Source organism: Ursus americanus, chromosome 16, assembly GCF_024610735.1.
Source record: "Ursus americanus isolate L20-20 chromosome 16, mUrsAme1.1.p, whole genome shotgun sequence".
Taxonomy (NCBI): Eukaryota; Metazoa; Chordata; class Mammalia; order Carnivora; family Ursidae; genus Ursus; species Ursus americanus.
The window spans coordinates 48,063,076-48,081,871 of record NC_142142.1 but is presented as its reverse complement, the minus strand read 5'-3'; the positions used below and the strand labels follow the sequence as shown (position 1 = coordinate 48,081,871).

The window sequence follows — 18,796 nt, the reverse complement described above, 5'->3', positions numbered from 1 at the left end:
ATATTTACTGGGCGCTCAACTCTGTGCCAGGCACTGTACTGGGCATTTAAAACTGCCAACGGCCCTATGAGGAGGTGCTGTTATCATCACTGTTTTATAGGTGAGGCAGCGCAGGCTGAGAGGTCAGTGTCTTGACCCCGGCTAGTAAATGAGGGAGCTGGGATTGGAAGTCAGTCTTCCAGAGCTGATGGCACCCCTTTGATGACCTCCCGAAATGTCACTGCCCCTTTTCATGGTTTGATTTCTCAGGAGGAGGAAGAGGAAGGGCTGCCCTTGCAGCCAGGCCCAGAGGGAAGTCCCTGATTGTAAAGGCACTTCTCAGGTCTGTGGCGAGCCTTTCCAGTAGAGGGGGGGAAAGAGGAAGGGCTCACCTTTTCTTGCCTGCGAGAGACAGTGAAGATGGTCGGACAAGGCTTGCTTTCTGCTGTGTACCTGAGTTTGTCCCTTTCCTTTTGGCTTCGGAGCACGTTAAGATCTTGGTGGGACTATGAGAGCCTTGAGCTGCATGCCTCCCTTTTAGATGCCTAAAACCTGGCTATGCGTGTATGTACGTGCATACATGGTGTGTAGTGTATGTCTGTATGAAGGGTGCGGGTGTGTGTGTGTGTATCTGCGTCCTTCAAGACCAGCAAATGGTCCTTGCCTGGACCAGGCCTGGGCATTACTAGAGCTCTCGGCCTGAGAGCAGCCCTGCTATGTGTCTTGACTGTGTGACTGCCCAGCCCAGCCTGTGCCCAGTGACTGATGTCTGTGCCTGTCTCTCTCCTTGAAAGAGTGTCTCATGTCATATTAGCTTTTCCGTCACTTGCCACCAGTGCCTAACAAACGCATGCCAAGCATATGGATGAAGAGATGAACGGTCTTCATGCCACCGTGGCCTGTGCCGGCTTGGGTGAGGGCATTGTTCCACCCCTGCTCACTCGTGTGGGGGTTAGTATCAAGGAGGGTGCCTTTTCGTGGGGGTGGTGCACTTGTCCATGCCAGACATCCTTGGCATCCAAGCTCATGGAGGGATATCAGGCAGCGTGGAGCTGACCCAGATGTTCTTCCCTTGCTTTCAGATCTCTGAGAGGGTGCTGGGCTGGACAGCCAGATGTGGTCTGCTGGAAGACCTTTCTTCAGCAGTTCCGGAGTGGTCCCCATCTGGTGTGTGCTGGCTTCTGTCCCCTTGTCTGCTGGCTTCTCCTCGGGTCTGTGTGGAGAAGGAAAGCCTTGGGAAGTCGGTCCTCCCCATGTTTAATGTGTTCCCTGCCTGCTGTGTCCCCTGTGCTCAAGTTCCGGGCAATTACCCTCCTGCCGGGTTCTGTTGCTGAGCACAGCAGGTGGGCCTTGTTTGTAATTCACTTGCTCCATTAACGCTGGGTTAGCACCATAAGGGCGACTGATCCACGTCGTGCCCCCAGCCCCAGATGCCACTTGATAGCAGGTTGTTAGATTGGCTTGGGGGGGTCGAGGCATTTCTGAGCTCCACGTAATGTGTTTTCTCCAGTTGAAAGCAATGAGAAGCTTGATCTATTGGCAGTCACAAAGCACACACCATCATCTACGCTAATGGGAAATCTGTACCCAAATACCAGTCCCCCCCCAAATCACGGTGATTTGGCTCTGGACAATAATAGCAATAGTCACAGTAGCACAGGAACGGCTCTCAGTACAGCTCAGTATCAGGGCAAGCATGGCACGCTTGCTGTTTGCAGCTACACAGCTGAGATCATGGGGAGTCTTTGAAAGCAACCTTAGGAAGATCTAACATTTTCTCCATTTTGTGGGTGGGGAAACTGAGGTTTGGGGAGATGACTTACTTGCCCAGAGTCACTGCTAGAAAGAAGCAGAGCCCCGACTCAGGGAACGGTCTGAAGCAGACACTAAGCTTGTGCTGCTGACCTCTGCCTTATCCTGCCTTCCTCTGGGAGGAATTATGTGGAGTTTTGTGAATGGAGACGGGGCGGGGGGGGGTGCGCAGGGGAGAGAAATCCCAACCTGCCACCCTAATTCCTTTTTTTCTAGCATTGATATTAAGATGAGTCACTGAGTAGGGAAATGCTGAGTAGGATTAAAACATGCTCTGTAGGTTCACTTTTATTAATTAATCATACATTTATTGAGCTCCAACCAGGTGGAAAACATTGTGCTAGGTGTTTTATAGAAAACAATGATAAATCATTCATCTGTTCGATCAGTCTGAGAGATGGGGAGTCAGACATCTATTCTAGGACAAAAGACAGGGAATAAAATGTTGGGGGTGGGGGGTGGAGGAGGTAAGCATGAAGAAACCCCAGAGATCGATCTAGAAGAAAATCTTCCTGACTTTCTTTCTTTTTTTTTTTTTAATGATTTTTTATTATATTATGTTAGTCACCATACAGTACATCTGACTTTCTGATTACATGTTATGAAAACATTTTTAGACACAGACTGTCCCCTTTGATTTTTGAACAACCCTGTGCCATTTTATGGAAAACTAAGGGACGGAGAGGCTGCAGGACCCAACCACACCACCGTCCTGCAGGGAAGAGTGGCAAAGCCAGGTTTGAACGCAGACCTTTGGACTCTGAGTCCAGACTCTTCCACCAAGTCCCTCCCAGTTGGGCCCCATCCAGGCTCTGCCGAATGTTTGATGTCCCATGTCCTGCCGAGGCTGGCCCTGCAGCTGCCTGGGGCTCTGCTTTGCTTGGAGACCCATGAAGTCTGTGCTCCTGCCCAATGCTTGACAGCCTAGAACCTGTCTTTTCCAGTCTTTGGGCAAACCTAGTACCCTAATGTTCAGACAGCGCACGGTCCGTTCCCTCCAGGGACGGCTTCCTCCACAATCTCGGGCCCTCCCGCGATGGCCAAGTGCCCACTCACTGGCCTCTCTGCCCTCCAGGCCATCTGGCACACCTTGGTCGCATTGATCTCCTGGAAGCACAGCTCCGGGATCCACCCTCCCTTGCCCAGAAACTTTCAGTGTGGCTCTTTATTGCCTAGACGATAAAGTCTGAGCTCCTTAACCTTGGCATTCGGGGCCTTCTAGAATCTGACCCCAACACTTATCTGTCTCTGGATAGTGAGCCTCTGCCAAGCTGTTTAGTCACTGCCCTTGGGACACCTCTTGCTTTTCCTGGCGCCCTGCTGGAAGGTCTCCCTTCCTAAGCAACGTGTGCCCACGCTGTCCAAGAATCCTGCTCACCTGTCCAGGCCCAGGCGTGCTTTCTGCCTCTGTCTTCCCAGCACTTCTTTCTCATTTGGTGAATGAAGGCTGCCCTGCCTTGTGCAAGCTGCTCTGTGACTGTCCCGCGTCATGCGTTCGCAAGTGTGCTGCTTGTGATGTCATCCTTTTCCAGGGCAGACAGCACACTGGGAAGTGCTGGGAGGTGTGTCCGGGCCCCATCCAGGTGGCAGCAGCCCCATCGGTAGAGGTGCAGGGCTCACAGCCTTTCTCTCCCCTTCTGGCAGTTGGAGCTGGACTCCCATGGTCATGTTATGTGCTCCTTTCACCACGGTCCCTGGGCAGGGGATGCAGTGTGGGGACAGCTCCCCTGCGTAGCTAAGGGGGTCAGGGATTTCCCCCGAGGTTGCCCTGAGACTGTGTGTGCCCCTGGACTTCCGATACACAGACCTGCCTCCCCTGTGGATTGCATGACCTCTCCGGGCCATGGCAGAGGGAAAGTGATGGGACTTGGGCAGGCTGAATGAGAGCCGTGCTCTCCTCTGTGGCCTGTGACAGATGCAAAAGCCCAGGGCAGCTGTTGGACAGGGTGTCCTCCATGTCCCTAAACCCCTCAGAGACTGGCTGAACATAGCAGCCCTCCGGCCCCCAAGGGTCTCTCCTTCCTCTTCCTCCCCCCCGAGACCCCTCCTTTTGCCCAGGGCATGGGATCCAGCCAAGAGCCAGAGCCCCGGTGTGTGTGTGGGGAGCTCAGAGGTGAGCACTGAAGCTGCAGGTAGACTGGGGAGTGGGCAGGAGCTATGCGGGAAGCAAAGGGGAGCTGCTTGTTGGGCTTGAAGTGTGGCTGGGAGGGGCTTGTGATCTCGGACCAGGATCCAGGGTCAGCTCCGAACAGCAGATTGGCTGCTCTTCTGGCAGCTGATGACAAGTGGCCCAGAAAGTCTGCGAGGGGCCTGGGCAGGCCCAGCAGTCACTCACTGAGCACTTGAACCGGAGGTGTTATTAGCCTCACTGTACATAGCAGGGGAACACAGGCTCAGGGGCTTAAGTAACATGCCCACGTCTTGGAGCCAGTCATTGAGAAAGTTGGGATTCTTTATTGTTTTTTAAATTATTAAGTAGATTTCTTAATTGAAAAAGCAATCCAATCTCTTAAAATGTACACAGTAGAGAACACTTTAGAATGAAAAGCAAGTCTCCTTTCTGCCCTGACTACTGTTCTAGAACCCTCTTCAGGGGGCAACTGGCCAGCAGCCAGTGACTGTTCTCTGCCCCTCACAGAGCCTGGTGCCAGGCCTTCCCTAAGTAGATGGCCGTCAGTGTTAACTGAGCTGGATGGCAGGGAAGGGGGTGGACCCTTCATAGGCTCTTTGGCAAGTCCCAGAGACTGTGTCTAGCGTGAATGACCCCAGTAGAAGAAGTCCAATTCCTTTGATCTTGAAGGGGACACCACTTACTTTGTTCTTTTTGTTGTTGTTGCTGCCGTTTTATTTTGTTTTTTTAAAGGTTTTATTCATTTGAGACAGAGAGAGAGTGAGAGAGCGAGCATGAGCAGGGGGAGAGGCAGAGGGAGAAGCAAGACTCCCTGCTGAGCTGGGAGCCTGACATGGGACTCGATTCCAGGACCCAGAGATCACGACCTGAGCCAAAGGCAGCTGTTTAACTATCTGAGCCACGCTGGCGCACCCCCCTTGCTTTGTTATGCACCTTTATTTAACCAAATCTAGCTTGCTTCTCCTCCTCACCCCCCACTCCTCCTCCACCCCTGGGGGTGCCACAGGGGCCCATCCTGGGCTTCCCCAAGGAATGCACGCACCTAGGGAGGGCTGCTTAGAAAAAGAGGACAGGGCCTTGCTTTCTGACCATGGTGTCAGAGACACCAAAAAACTAATATGTATGTGAAGTGACTGTGGACAGGACTGAGGCTGTGAGGTCTCCACTTGGGCACGATGGAGCCAGGCCAAGGCGCGGCTCGGTGTCTGTGACCTGCTGCTTTATCACGAACATCAGAGCACTTCCTCTGGCTTTGACCTCAGTGGAGATTGTCTGTGTACCATCATCCGTGAGTCTATAGTAACCCATCCCTGGCTTCCGATCATTAAATTCTGATGTCCCTTCCCTCCTGCATCACACAGTGCCCACCCAGCCCAGCCGGCTCTTTCCAGATCTCCTTATGGCAGGCTGCAGTGCATACAGCCTCACTCTAGGGCACGGCCTAGCCTCTCCAGGACAGCCCCTCTCCTCCCTAACACCCAGACAGATCCTGAGCAGGGAAGGGAGAGCTGTGTTTATCTGGAGTAATTAAAACGCTGTCCTTAAAAAGCAGTTTCTCTCTGCATCTGCCTTGTTCTCTGCTCACCCTCTATTCCTCTGTGGACACTCCTGCAAGGTCTCTCTGCTCTAAATGCGTTACCAACAGCTCCAGCACTGGGCAATTGTATTTCAAAGCCTTAGCTCACGTGGTCTCTGCTACGAGCTCATCTCCCCCAGGGCCCAGCGTGGTGGCCTCAGATAAATGCCAGGGACATTTTTCACCATCCCAAGCCAGTCTTGCCTTTCACAACCAACCCTGGGATTCTCTTCCTGCCTCCCCCAGCTCACTGAGGCCGGTGATTAACTCCCCACCTTCTCACCTCTAACCACCCGCTTTGCACTGGAAAGGAGATCCAGATGCTGTGGGCTCCTCACCTTGTCTGGGAAGGTGGCTGGCTCCAGGGGGAAGTTCATGGAGGCAGTCGGCTTTAGATGCAGAGCTGTATCCAGGGCCTGGGGGAACCTAATGAGGGAGACCGGATGTAAATACAACAGATGGAGGAGATGTTTCGGCTTTCCATCCTCTTGGACTCCCTGCCATTTCTAAAACCCACAGAGGCCTCTGGGTCTCCTCGGTGTCGTTCCTCTGTCTGGGCTCTTCTCCCTGTTCACCGTGTCCCCTATGAGAGACCTGGCTAACTCAGGTCAAACCTTTTGTCCTCAGGGAAGCCTTCCCTTCCCGCCACATGAGGTCCCCCTGCCACACATTCTCTAGCTTCGTGTACTTTTCCTTCATTGTCTGTAATCATGGCATCTGGCTTCCTGGATATGGGATTGATATCCCTCCCCTGACTGTAAGCTCCAGGGCCTGGGCAGTGCCTGCTAGTAGGCGCTCAGTAGAAATATTTGTGGAATGAATAAAGTATAAATCCTGTAGTGCTATTAAGTATATTTATATGCTTTGGCCAGTCTAGAGGAAAAGAACAACACACACCATTTTGCTTAGAAAGCACTTCACTCATCTGCGAAGTAATGCTCCACTCATTTTCTCATTTGGTTCTCTTAGCAACCCTGTAAGGGAGATGGTGAAAGTATAATTTCCCCATTTTCTAGAAGAGAGGTTAAGAGATGGGTCCAAAGTCAGCTCTGCACCTCTAATCCCTGGTTTTTCTCCTCTGCTAGGCTGCGTCTGAGTGAGGAAGGAAGACTTACTTCTTCAGAGAAAGTTTCTGGGATGGGGTTGGCTTGGAAAAGCATTTTGGGGATGAGAGGCTGTGCAGTATTATTGGCGAGAGGCATGGGAGGCTGTCTTGTTGGGAGAGAATGTGGATGGGGTCCCGAGTGCCTGTGTATAGGGCTGGAGGGAGCTCTGAATGGCGGGGAGGGTGGGTGGAGAGAGGAAAGAAAGGAAGTTCATACTGACTGATGGCATTACAGCTAAAATCTATTGCAACAGCTTTTCAACGGAGGTGCCATAGCCCATGGTTCATGTTTGTGGACATGGAGCTCTCAGAGCTTAGGTAACCAGCTTAAGGACCCAGAGTGGCCTCTGGGATTGGAAGCCAGGGACGTCTGCTCTGGCTCCTGGTGAGGGGCAATTGTTTAGAAGTGGACTGTGGGCTTCAGGCTCAAATCTACACGGGAAGTGGCTTGGAGGGGAAAAGAGACTGGTTATTCCTCATGTCCTGCTCATTAGTGTCCAAGAATGGGGGACAGCTATCCCTCGTCACATGTCCCGGGTGCTAGCAGATTCTCGTGGTTGCTGTGCTCCCTGAATACCCTTCCCCAGTATCAGAACTGGGTGGGGCCAGCCACCACTCTCCAGTTTATCCTGACAAGTCAGACTGGGTCCAACTCCCAAGTCAATACAAGCCGCCTTTGGCTAACCTGCCACATTGTAACTCATCACCAACTCCTGGGTGATCTCCTGATGGTAAATCCTAAAAACTGAGGACACTTGGGCTGATCATTTGACCAAGGGACACCCTCAGACTCCTTTCTCTGTTGCTTGCTTCCCCTGATGTGAAAATTGTACAGATGGGCCCTAGATCGACTTGGATTTAACTCCCCTTCTTCAACATCATGATAATCATTATAATCACATGCCAACATTTCCTCGAGTACCAACTGTGTGCCAAGTTCCGGGATACAGACAGAAGGCACGTGTAGAGAATAGTGAGTAAGAACAGGTCTTGGAGCCGGTGGCCTGGTATTCCCGTTGGCCAGCCAGGTGACCTTAGCGAGTTTCATTCAACCTCAGCACCTTTGTTTTTCACATCTACAGGTGGAGAAAGTGAGAGAATCTGCCTCACAGGGCTCTTCTGAGGAGCACTGAGGCTGAAATAGTACTTTGCACATAGTATATATTCAGTAAATGTGAGCGTGGAGTAGAATTCCTAGAGCTGCAGAATTACACCACTTAGAAGAACTTAGAGATCATCTAGGCCAGTTCCCTCATTTTACAGAATAAGAAGGTGAGGCTCAGAGAGGTTATCTCCGAGAGCCTGTGAACACCTGGGTCCCTGCCTCTGGGGACAGGCCTGGGTCCTGGCATCACACTACTTGCCCAGGAGATGGAAAACTTACACGTGCTTCCCAACTGTAGCAGGCCCCAGAGGTCGATTGTCCCTTAAGGAGACCACAGGGCCTAGGGCACTCCCCTGCCTACCCTGCCGCCCTACACACTCCGTCCAAGCTGCTGGCTGCTGCTGGGAGTGTCTTCCAGCCAGGGGGGTCAGAACAGCAGAGAAGCCCACATCCATTTGTCTTGAGGAGCCTGGAGCGTCATGAGGAGTAATCAAGATCTTGTTGCCCACAGACGAGAGAAAACCTGTAATTAATCTGGCTGCCCCTCTGATTTCCTCTGTCATCCCTGCCACCAAACACCGTCTGGCAGCTGTCAGCCACCTCCCGGACCCACCCTGGAAAATCACGATTAATGGTGTAACAGCCCTATGAGGACGAGAGAGAGAGAGACTGGCAGAGCGATTGCTGACAAATCAGGAGAGGAGAGGCCGTTTAGCACAGCTGGGCCGGGGGGTCCAGGCAGCATGCTCACTGCCTGAACATGGTCAGCCGGCGGCACGCTGTGCTGTCTGTGTTGGGGATCCACAGACACTTACTGAGCTTCTACTCACTGTGGGCGCCACAGCTAAGTGTGTCGGGAAGATACGTGCACAGAGAAGGTGTTCCCCTGCTCTGAAGAAGCTCAGGGTCTGGTTGTGGAGGGAGGACGTAAATAAGCACAGAGTTAAATAACCACTCCTGGGGTGGCTCAGCCATTAAGCGTCTGCCTTCAGCTCAGGTCATAATCCCAAGGTCCTGGGATCGAGCCCCGCATCGGGCTCCCTGCTCGGCGGGAAGCCTACTTCTCCCTCTCCCACTCCCTTTGCTTGTGTTCTCTCTCTCTCTGTCAAAAACAAACAAAAAACACTCCTGCATCCTTGCACAAGTCCTGTTTGTGGCCACAGGGAGCCGGGCGCTGTTCCTGGTGCTGAAGGCCGGACAGTGAGTGAGAGGGAGAAGGGCCTGCCCTCACAGCACCTGCGCTCAGAGTACAAGCGTGGACATGGGCCTGAGATGTCTGGAGATATTAGGGATCCTGTGGCTTGAGGAAGCTGACCCGTCCTGAGATTCTGGGGGGTGGGGGGAAGGGAAAGTAGGTTCTTCTTTCGGAAGAAGTGGGGATGAGTGGTTTTTGGTGTTTGGGTGAGGAAACCACCCCCGGGCAGGTAAGCAGTAGAGTGGAACTTGCCCCGCAGCATGTCCTTCCAGCGCTCAGGGGGCAGTGGGCAGTCAGACGCTGCCCGCCACCGTGGACGGTGAGGGCCGGAGCTTCCCCGGACAGCCTGTGCCGCGGAGAAATGGGGTCTAGATTGTAGGTTCCTTGTGGGCAAGGGTTCCAAATGTAAGTCACGGGTTAAGACTTCACGCTGCCGGAGCCTTTTCCATGCGTGTTACCTGACTGGATTCTTTCATTATTTCCACAGATATTTTTGAGTGCTTACTATGTGCCAGCCTGTGCTAGGCATTGGAGACACAGGTGGAAGATTCCAACGTGTTCCCCGCTCTCCTGGTGCTCATCACCCTGTGAGGTAGGCATCGCTGCTCCCTTGTTACTGATGAGGTGGACTTTGAAGGGAGTAGGCCATCGAGAGGGTTCCCTCAGTAAGATCCGGGGCCACCTCCAGCCTGGCTTCCATGCTGGTGTGGCCCGATCGACAGAGCTACCCCGCGTCATCCGGAGCAGTGTCCTCCGGGAAGAGAGTCGGGCAGAGAGTCGACACGGGAAAGGGCTGCGTGTCGACTGTCTGCCTTCCACGTTCCCAAAAGTCCAGGAGTGAGGCCCAGCTCTGGTTAGGTGGGGACAGAGACCCCCAGAGAGCCAAAGCCATGCTTAGATACCTGCTTTGAACTTAAATTTTGCCAGAAAAGAGCAGCCCATGCTTGCTTCCCTCCCCACGCTGTGATTCGTCTTTGCCCAGATCCACACCATGATGTCCCCTTAGATCATTTGTTTTAACCACAGCAGATATAGAAAATGTACACGTCAACTGGCAGTTTATTTCATATTGGTGTAAACTGAGCAAATGTCTTTTTTTTAATGACCCCCCTTTTTAAGTAAACTATCCCTAAAGTGGGGTTTGAACCCATGACCCCAAGATCAAAAGTCACATGCTCTACTGACTGAGCCAGCCAGACACCCAAGCCAATGCCTTTTGGATGCCAACTGTTCATCGATTCATTTGGCCAATATTAATAGAACACCTACTATGTGCCAAGTAGCATTTAGGTGCTTGTCACAGTCCCTCGCATCACTGTTGATGATTCTATGGGCAGACAGCATCCTCCTAGCAGGCTCTGTGCCCTAAGGAGGAATGTTCCAGGTGTGGTAGCAGCGTATGGGGAAGAGATCACAGAAAGCCTCAGAAGGAAGGTAATGCAGTGAGCCTGCAGAAAACCGTTTCCAGGCCATCAGGGGTTGAGACCACATCCCACGTGGAAGCCACACAACACAGAGGTGGCATTTTGGGGACGTCAGGGCTCAAGCTCTGCTGGAGCATTAGGTATGGTGGGCTGCGTGGTACGGACAGGTGAGCAGGAGCCAGGTCATGAGGGGGTTGCCGGTTGGACTGAGGAGTTTGCCCTTGGTCCCGGAGGCAGGAGAGAGCTAGGGGAGACTAGGTGTGTCATTATGATGTTTGCATTTTGGTAAGAATCCCCACGCAGCTGAATGGAGAACCACCCCGGGAGGTAAGGACCCAAGGGAGGGAGGCCAGGAAGACTGCTCTGGCCAGGGTCCAGGTCATTGCTGTCAGACATCTGGACGGGGGTGGGGTGGGGGTGGCAGTCCACGGGGTTACAGAGACAGTCATGGGCTTTAGGATGCAGAGCTGTCCAGATGGGGTGACTGATCAGAATGGGGTGTGGGATGGGAACAATCTGGGTGACTCTCAACTTTCCGGCCTGGCTGACAAGTGGGGTGTGGTGCTGCCTACTAAGAAAGAGGGTAGAGGAGAAGCAGCTGGTGGGCGCGGTAGAGAGGTTACCCTTTGCCTAGGACGGGTGTGTCTGAGGTGCTCTGCAACTTCCAGGGAATTGTGGGAGGCAGCTGTATTGTGCCAGAGCGCTGGGCATGGGATGCTGATTTAGAAGCTGCAGCATGCAGGTGGGAAGGAGCCACAGGAGGAGGGAAACTCCCTGGGGAGGGGCAGTGTTAGTGGGAAGGGGGCCTTGGTGCTGTATCTCTAGGATCGTTTCTTTTTCCTCCCTAAATTATTCAAATGCTTTTAGTTGATAAAGGCTGCCCTCTTTGGTTCTAAGACCAGATTCATCTAAACATTAAAATGAAAACAAGACCTCAGATTTCTTTGCACTTTTTGTTGAGGAATCTGAAAGCTTCCTCTCTCTGTTCTTATATGTACAATAAAGCTATACAAGAAAAGCCAGTGGAGTCAGAGACCTGGCTGTCCCAGGCTTTGCCTCCTAACAGCTCTGTGTCCTTGAGCTAGGCATTTCACCTTTCTCGGGCTCAGCTTCCTCAGCTGTAATAGAGCTTGTCCTGTGGATTAAAGAAGAAAGAGACCATGGCAAGAATTTTGCAAACCAGCGAGCCTTGCAATCATGTAACGCCATGGTTCTTTTGATTCCTGTAAGGTTTGGGAGGAGATTGTTTGTCATCTTTGTGCCCTGGGTTCTACAGTCAAGGTCCCAGAGCCGTGTGGGAACTCCGTCATTGCTGTCCTTACATGTGGTCTCCAGGGTCAGCTGGGTTTCAGGGCCACGAACGATGAGAGTCAGGGCTGCACGAACAGAGTGTAGTTGTGTCATCAAACAGAATTTACACCAGGCTAATCTGACACCTATTTAGCAGTCTGAATAATAATTACCGTGCTGCGTGCTGATCGGGCATAAATGGAAGGCATTTGACATAAATGATTATAGTTAGGATTGCTTTTATATAGCCTAACCAGATTTTTACAGTTCTTTCCTCTTTGACAGCTGATTCATTTATCCATTCAACAAATATTTATTGAGGCTGTAATATATGCCAGGCCCCGTTCTGGGCCCCGAGGAGACAGACGAACAAGATTTCTGCTCCCTGCCCCACCTCCTTTGTTTGAGCTCAAATTCCAGGGGGGGAGACAATCACTGAACAATCTACTTTATCCATAACAAGTAAGAGTGTCAGGCTTCTCTCGAGACTGTGTGTGCTGTAATCTCTCCTTGCACCAACACCCATGAATGAAAGGACTGAGATTCTGGGCCTGATTTGCCAACAGCAGAGTTACCTTTGTCTTCGTCCTTTACCTTGCTTTAACTCTGACTCCCAGTAGCAGGGGATTACTTGAGCCCTTCTATTCATTGAACAAATTCGTACCGTGCACCTGTTGTGTGTAAGTAGACTCTGGAGTCACAACAGCGTGCTGGCAACCGTCCTTGCCCTTAAGAAGCCCACTCCGATCCCACATGTGGGCACCTAAAGGCACCAGCAATGGGAGAAAGTGCTGTTCAGAGCCACTATAGGCTGCCACGGTGACACATAGAGGGGCTCAGGATTCTGGCAAATGTCAGGGGTCGGGGAGAGGAGCATCAGGCAGAGGGAACCAAGTGTGCACTGGTGCTGGGTGTGGCTGGAATATCAAGTGTGTGGTGCTGGGGGGTGTCATTAAACAAAGGCTAACTGAAGTATGCAACACACACATAGATAAGCGAATATAATCCTAAGTATACAGCTCAGGGAGTTTTCACAAACCGAACACACTTGCGTAACCAGCAGCTTGAGTAAGAAACAGGACATCGCCAGCACCCCCAGAAGGCCTCACATGTCCTCTTCTAGTCACTGCCTGCCCCCAAGGGTAACCACCAGCTGGGCTTCTAACAGTTTTTTGTACTTTAAAGAATCATATTGTACATATTTTTCTGTGCCTGGTTTCTTTTGGTCAAATTATGTTCATGGGATTCATCCAGAACCTCAACACGTGGTTTTTGACGTGTAACATTCTGTTATGTGGATATACACTGTATTTCTCCATTTGGGGGTAGTTTCCGGTTTGGGGAACTGCCAAGTGCTGCTATGAACATTCTAATACCTCTCTAATACATCTGAGCACATACGTGCACATTCTGTGGGAAATATGCTTACTGCAGAGTTGCTGGGTCCCTAGGGTATGTGTAAAGTTCTGGGTTTCGAGAGCATAAAGACCAGTTTTTCAAGTCAGTTCTACCAACTTACACTTGCCTTGACTCCATACAAGAGTTCCAGTTGCTTCACATCCTTGTCAACACTTGATACTGTCTTTTTAAAAAAGTCATTCTGGTGGGTGTATAGTCGTATCTTATTGTGGTTTGAAATTGCATTTCCTGATGCCCAGTGGAGGTGAGACCCTTTTAAAATGTTTATAGGCTTTTGGATACTAGTGGAGGGTCTGTTCTAGTCTTTTGCCCATTTTTCTGTTGGATTGTGTGGATTGGGTAGGAGGGAGGAATCATTTTAATACTACTTGCCTGACCAAGGGTGACCTGGGTTTAGCATATCCAGGTGTTTACTAGCCCCACCTTGACCCCATTGATGGGGTCCAGCTGGCAGGCTGCAGACTCTGTTCTCAGGGTGTCAGAGGTCTCGGGAAGGAGGGAGAGAAAGGGGACAGTGCCCATGCTGCCTGGAGGGAGGTAGTCTCCTCCAAGGCTCTGGTTCTGACATCAGAGGCCCATCGGCCTCAGGAGGAAGGGGGATTGGCAGAGAAAGGATAAGGAGGGGTTAGTTTTCAGCAGGTTGTAGGGGCAGATGTGGAAACCGGCTGATGACCTGGTATGTGTGCTTCTGCCCTCAATATTTGCTGAGAATAGACTTCTCCCATCTGGGCCAGGGAGGGACTGATGGTGTGTAGCCCGTCCTTTAGGCCAGGTCTGAGCACAGCTGCTTTTCCCCTGTTATCTTAGTCTGCAGTTCAGCTTGCCCTCCCGAGTGTCATCATGCTAGTTTTTCCTGTGAGGAAACTGAGCTGAGGGGCAGAGGGGAGTCCTCATGAAGGCCGCCTAGCTAGCATGTGGAGGAGCAGGACTTGAACCCGGCCCCTTCCCCATGCCACTCCCCTGTGAGCAGTGCACGTGGCATGTTCCCGGGGCAACGGCATAACTTTGCCACCCCTTCCTCTTCAGCTCACTCATGGCTCTTGTTTCTTAAGAGCAGATGAAGGTTTTCACGCCCAGTTAGAGATTTCAAAACAGTGGAGCCCCTTACATCTTTCGGTCACAGTTACTCCCACGGGCCCCCAGTTGGATCCGGGGGCTGGAGTTAGAACCTGAGCCTTCTGTGGGTCTGGCACAGGGAGGAAGGAAAGGCCTGGAGCTTTCCCACAGGCCCTGGCAGCCATTCCCAGGGGACTGTGGGCCCTGCCCTCAGAGGCTGTCTGGGTGGCAGCTCTGGTTACAGGGAGGGTGGGTGGCTACCTCGCGGGGGCGTTGGACTCACTCGCTCCCTCCCACCGCTCTCTCGCAGAGTTATGTCATGCCCAGACCAGCAGAGGGCTCCATGAGGATTTATAGAAGATGCCCCGCGTCTCGGCGCCTTTGGTGCTGCTTCCCGCGTGGCTCCTGATGGTCGCCTGCAGCCCGCACTCCTTGAGGATCGGTAAGTCCTGCTCACGTGGCACCCTGGGGGCAGCCCAGCTCTGGCTGATGCCCCCGCCTGTAGCCCAGGTGTCCACAGGGGACATCTGCTCCTGCACTGTGCCCTCCCTGAGTTTAGCTGGGCTTGCCGTGGTGGTGGTGGTTACCGATCCGGCGGTCAATCTGTCCAGCCCCCTCGTGAGGAGAGTAAAGACTCTGAGTCCCTGTCACAGTTCGGGACGGACTTGGCCTGGCACATTAAGGGCCAGCTGTCAGGTGAAGAAAGAGGGTGGGAATGGCTGTGGAAATTCTAAATCCAAGGCTGGAGATTAGCAAAGAGGTCACCTGTCCTAGTCTCTGATCAGTCCAAGAGGGCTTCCTGGAAAGTGTGCCTCAGATCAGGTCAGGGAGTGCTCTCGGGGGCCCTGGCTGGCTGCGTGGCGGGGCCCTTGACGTGATGTGTCTGTTCTCCCTGGCCCGATGCTGGAGAGGGAGGGCAAGGCCACGTCAGGGACGCGTATTCTCTCCCTGGTCTTGTTGCTGGGGGGAAGCCCACTCTAGGTGCAGGCAGGCCGTGCTGCTCCCTGCCCTATCAGCAGCCCCGCTCCTGGAGCAAGGCCTTCCTCCCCCGGGAATCTGGGATGGCCTGGGAAGTCAAGTGCCTCTTCTTCCCTAGGACGGTGCAAGCCTCATTCACTGCAGGCTAAGGCACTGCTAATCTGGGTTGTAGGGAAACAGCCCAGGCCGCAGGGACAGGAGATAGTTCAGTCCAGCATGCACTGTGTGGTTATCTGACAGCCTAAGCCTGATGTGCGGTGTCAGGGATTAGGGGATTGTGTGTATATGGGAAACAGGGTCAGTGTGGACAGATGGGTGGGGCACGGCAGTGAGAAGCCCAGGCAAGTGGGTCATTGGTCATAAGAAGGCTGGCTTAACAGCAGGACGCCTGGGGCCTGGCGAGGCAACAGCCCCAGAAGGACTCAGACCTAGGCATGTTCTACAGACAGGAACCCATCTGATGCCCCTCTTCCCGGACTGGTGGGGAGCGGGGAAGTGGGTACTGCCAACCAAGCAGGATCCTAGATCCTAGACCTGAACCTGAAAGGGTTAGAGCCTGATTGAGAAGGAAGGTATCATGATGCTGAGTCTCAGGAAATTGGCTTAAAGCTGCAGAAAGCCTTCAGTTGCCATTAGGACTGGTCCAGAGTCCCAGAGGTTGGCCTGCTGGTGGTGGTCAGGAGGCCCCCGGGCGGGCAGAGGCAAGCCAGAAGCCAAGACCCTGGCCAGGCCATGCTCCACGGGCCAGAGGCCGAGCTGCAGGTCTCCAGGGTGCCCCGTGTGGTCTTGTGGGCACATTTCTCCATGCATATGCAGCAGCGGCTGCTTGGAATCAGAAATGCAGACAGGTGACTTAGTTCTTCCTTCACCCTGCCCTCGGCTCACCACTCTGCATGCTTAAAGGCAAGGAATTAAAAACAAAATCTTCCCTCCCTCTTCCCCATTCATTTCTACCGAAACTTCAAAACCTAATTTAATTCTGCTTAGCAGCAATGCAAAACGGTTCGTATCCTTAAGATGCTTAATTTATAAGATGCCTACAGTTACTCAGCGTTTGCTGCGAGGTTTTCTTCCCCTCTAAATGAGTGGATAAAGCGGTAACCCATCAATTTCCATTTGTTGCTAATGGGAAGCGGAAAGGGATTGAGCCAGAAACGGCAGCGCCTCACGGCCTTGGCTCTCCTGACACTGGTCTCTGGGAGGGAAGCCGAAAGTGGAGCTGACATCCCTCTCTTGGCTGCTACGCTGACAATGGAGGGCTTCAGAGGGACCCCTCCTGCTCCCATACCCACTCCTGGAGCATTGCTTGTCCGGTTCTGTCAAGACACTGTTGGCCCTCTGTTTTGGTTCATGCCAGGCCACTTCCAGCCCATCCCCAGCCAGGCGCCCTGCTGGCTGGCAAGGTCAAACCGGGCCTCATCTCCCACGGAGGCCAGGAAGCAGAGTGGAGCCAACAAAGGGAAAGAAAAGAAAAGGAAAACCCAAACCCGCAATGCCAGGACCCGTTTTCCCCATCTCCTTGGTTATCCTCGGAGCCGGGGGCTTTCTCAAGTCTCCTGAACCTAATGGATGGAAAGGTGCTAATTACTGTGGGCTCCAGAGGGGATCTGGAGTGGGGCAGGGAAGGGAAGAGAAGTAGGTCAGGAAAACAAGTGGCCGAGCTTGGCAGCAGGCAGCCTTGAGCACAATGGGCCGGACCAGAGCCGGTGGGGCTGGCGGCCCCCCAGAGGCGCACGGAAAAGGGAGGGGTGCGGCTCACCCCTCCTTCCCAGGGAGTCCCTTCTCCCTGCATTTGGTGTTTTCCGGGGTTCCTTCCAAACCCCTCAGCCTCAGGATAGCTAGCTGTGAGAGCGAGGCTGCAGGAAGGGCTGAGGAATCTCAGAGATGAATTGCCCCTCCTGCTCCGTCCTCAGCCCTGCTGGTGACAATATGGATGTTTGCAAAGAGGCGGCCGAACCCATTACCCTGCCTGGGGACTGCTGTTTTTCATTCAAGTGAGGCACGGGGCGGGAGATCCAGCCAAATTGTCTATTACGGTGCCCGGTGTTTACCCCCCGAATGAGGTTTTGGGTAAGAGAAAGGGATTTTATTTATGACTGTGAGGCTGCCCGTATAAATTCCCCAAACTCTCACACATATGTCAGCCCCCTTCACTCATCCATCTTCTGAAAATGTCTTTTGATTTTCTTCTGTCCCTCTGGGTTCTCTGAGTGATGACTGTGGGAGCCACAAGTTAATAAATGCTCCCGGGAGACCCCACCCCATCTCTCCGCCCTCTTGGAGGGATCGTCATCCTCTCTTAGAGCCAGAAAGGGTTCTGAGGATCCCAATCTCCAAGCCTCTCCTTTCACACATGAGGAAGGAGGTCCCAAGGGGGCGTTGCGAGGAGGTGGCCAGGTGGGTGGCAGCCCACACTAGAGCCACTAGAGTCCTTGACTCCTCTTCCCCTGCTTGCTTGGCTGCCCACCTGCGGGCTCGCCCAGCTGCCGGGCAAGCAGACTGGCCATCGGCGGTTTTGTCTCTGGTGCTCTTCTCCCATCCCGTTCTTGACATTGGCAAATGTTACCCTTGCCCTGAACACATGAAGTAATCAGTATTTGTCAGCTTTCTAGACTGTCTCCTGTTACTCCTTCCTTGGCCCCAGTTTCAGCCACACTGAACTACTTGCTGTTACCCCAAATATACAAGGAAGGTTTACTCTGGGCTTTACCCATCCCCCTCCCGTGCCTGGGAGCTGTTCTTCCCATTCCGGCTTCTCTGCCTGGGAAACTGCTACCACAATGCGTCTTCTTCCTCTTCCCTCTCCCTCTCCTCTTCCTTCTTGGAGAACTACCACCACTGCTACTCCTTCTTCCTCTTCCTCTCCTCCTCTTCCTCCTCCCTCACTATTCTCCCAGGCTTAAATAGCTCTTCCACTGCAAAGTCCTTCCTCATGATCACCCTGTCCCTGCTGGGGAAAGTCCTCTTTTTCCGGCCATGTTTCCCATTCCCTGGTACTTAACACCTGTTCCAGCACCTACTGGGTTGTGCTGGCATTAGTTATTCTGGCATTTTCCCACCAGACTCTGAACTCCAAGGGCGACTGACCACCTGACACACTCCATGTAAATAAACGTATCGCTCAGATTCAGTGAATGGGTTGTGTGGATGGATCATTGCACTTTGCAAGACCTGGTTCCCCGAGAACACATTTGGCATCATTGTTTTAACACACTGTCTTCAGGTCTTGCATAGGCTTAAAGAGGTAGAGTTACTGGAGGAAGGGGAAGAGAAAGGAGAAAAAGGAGAGGGAGAAAATGTGCTTCTGTCTGTCTTATTTAGAACAGATAACAGAAATGGGCTGAGGATCTTCACTGGGTTCTAATGCAGATGTTGGCTTGAATGAGAAATGCGGTGATGCAATTATCCATTCGTCAGGTCACTCGACAGGTGTCTGTTGAGTGCCCTGTGCCGAGCACTGAGGATTTGGAGGCACGATAATAATCAGAGTACCTCCCACTCGGAAAGGCCTTCGTCTCTGCCAGGCACCGTACTACATCTTTCACGTGTATCAGGCAATCTCCACGTCAGAATTAACCATCCGATGTTGAAGACGTGAAGGTTCGGGGAGTTTCAAGAACTCTTCCAAGGTCACGTAGATACTGAAATTTGAACCTGTCTCCAAAGCTGTCTCTTTCTCCTCTGCTGCACTGGAGCCAGTGCACCCCTGGAGACAGTAAGGATAGC

General features: G+C 52.7%; 1 protein-coding gene across 2 annotated transcripts in view; it reads left to right on the top strand.

Moving 5' to 3' along the window:
- GRIK4 (glutamate ionotropic receptor kainate type subunit 4) overlaps positions 1-18,796 on the top strand; it is a 418,395-nt gene that overhangs the window by 109,236 nt on the left and 290,363 nt on the right. For both annotated transcript variants that reach the window (XM_045797991.2, XM_087868360.1), the window contains 2 exons: positions 9,391-9,495; positions 14,403-14,534. In XM_045797991.2, the coding sequence (XP_045653947.2) occupies positions 14,453-14,534 (82 nt within the window). In that variant the 5' untranslated portion in view covers positions 9,391-9,495; positions 14,403-14,452. The remainder of the gene's footprint in view (positions 1-9,390; positions 9,496-14,402; positions 14,535-18,796) is intronic.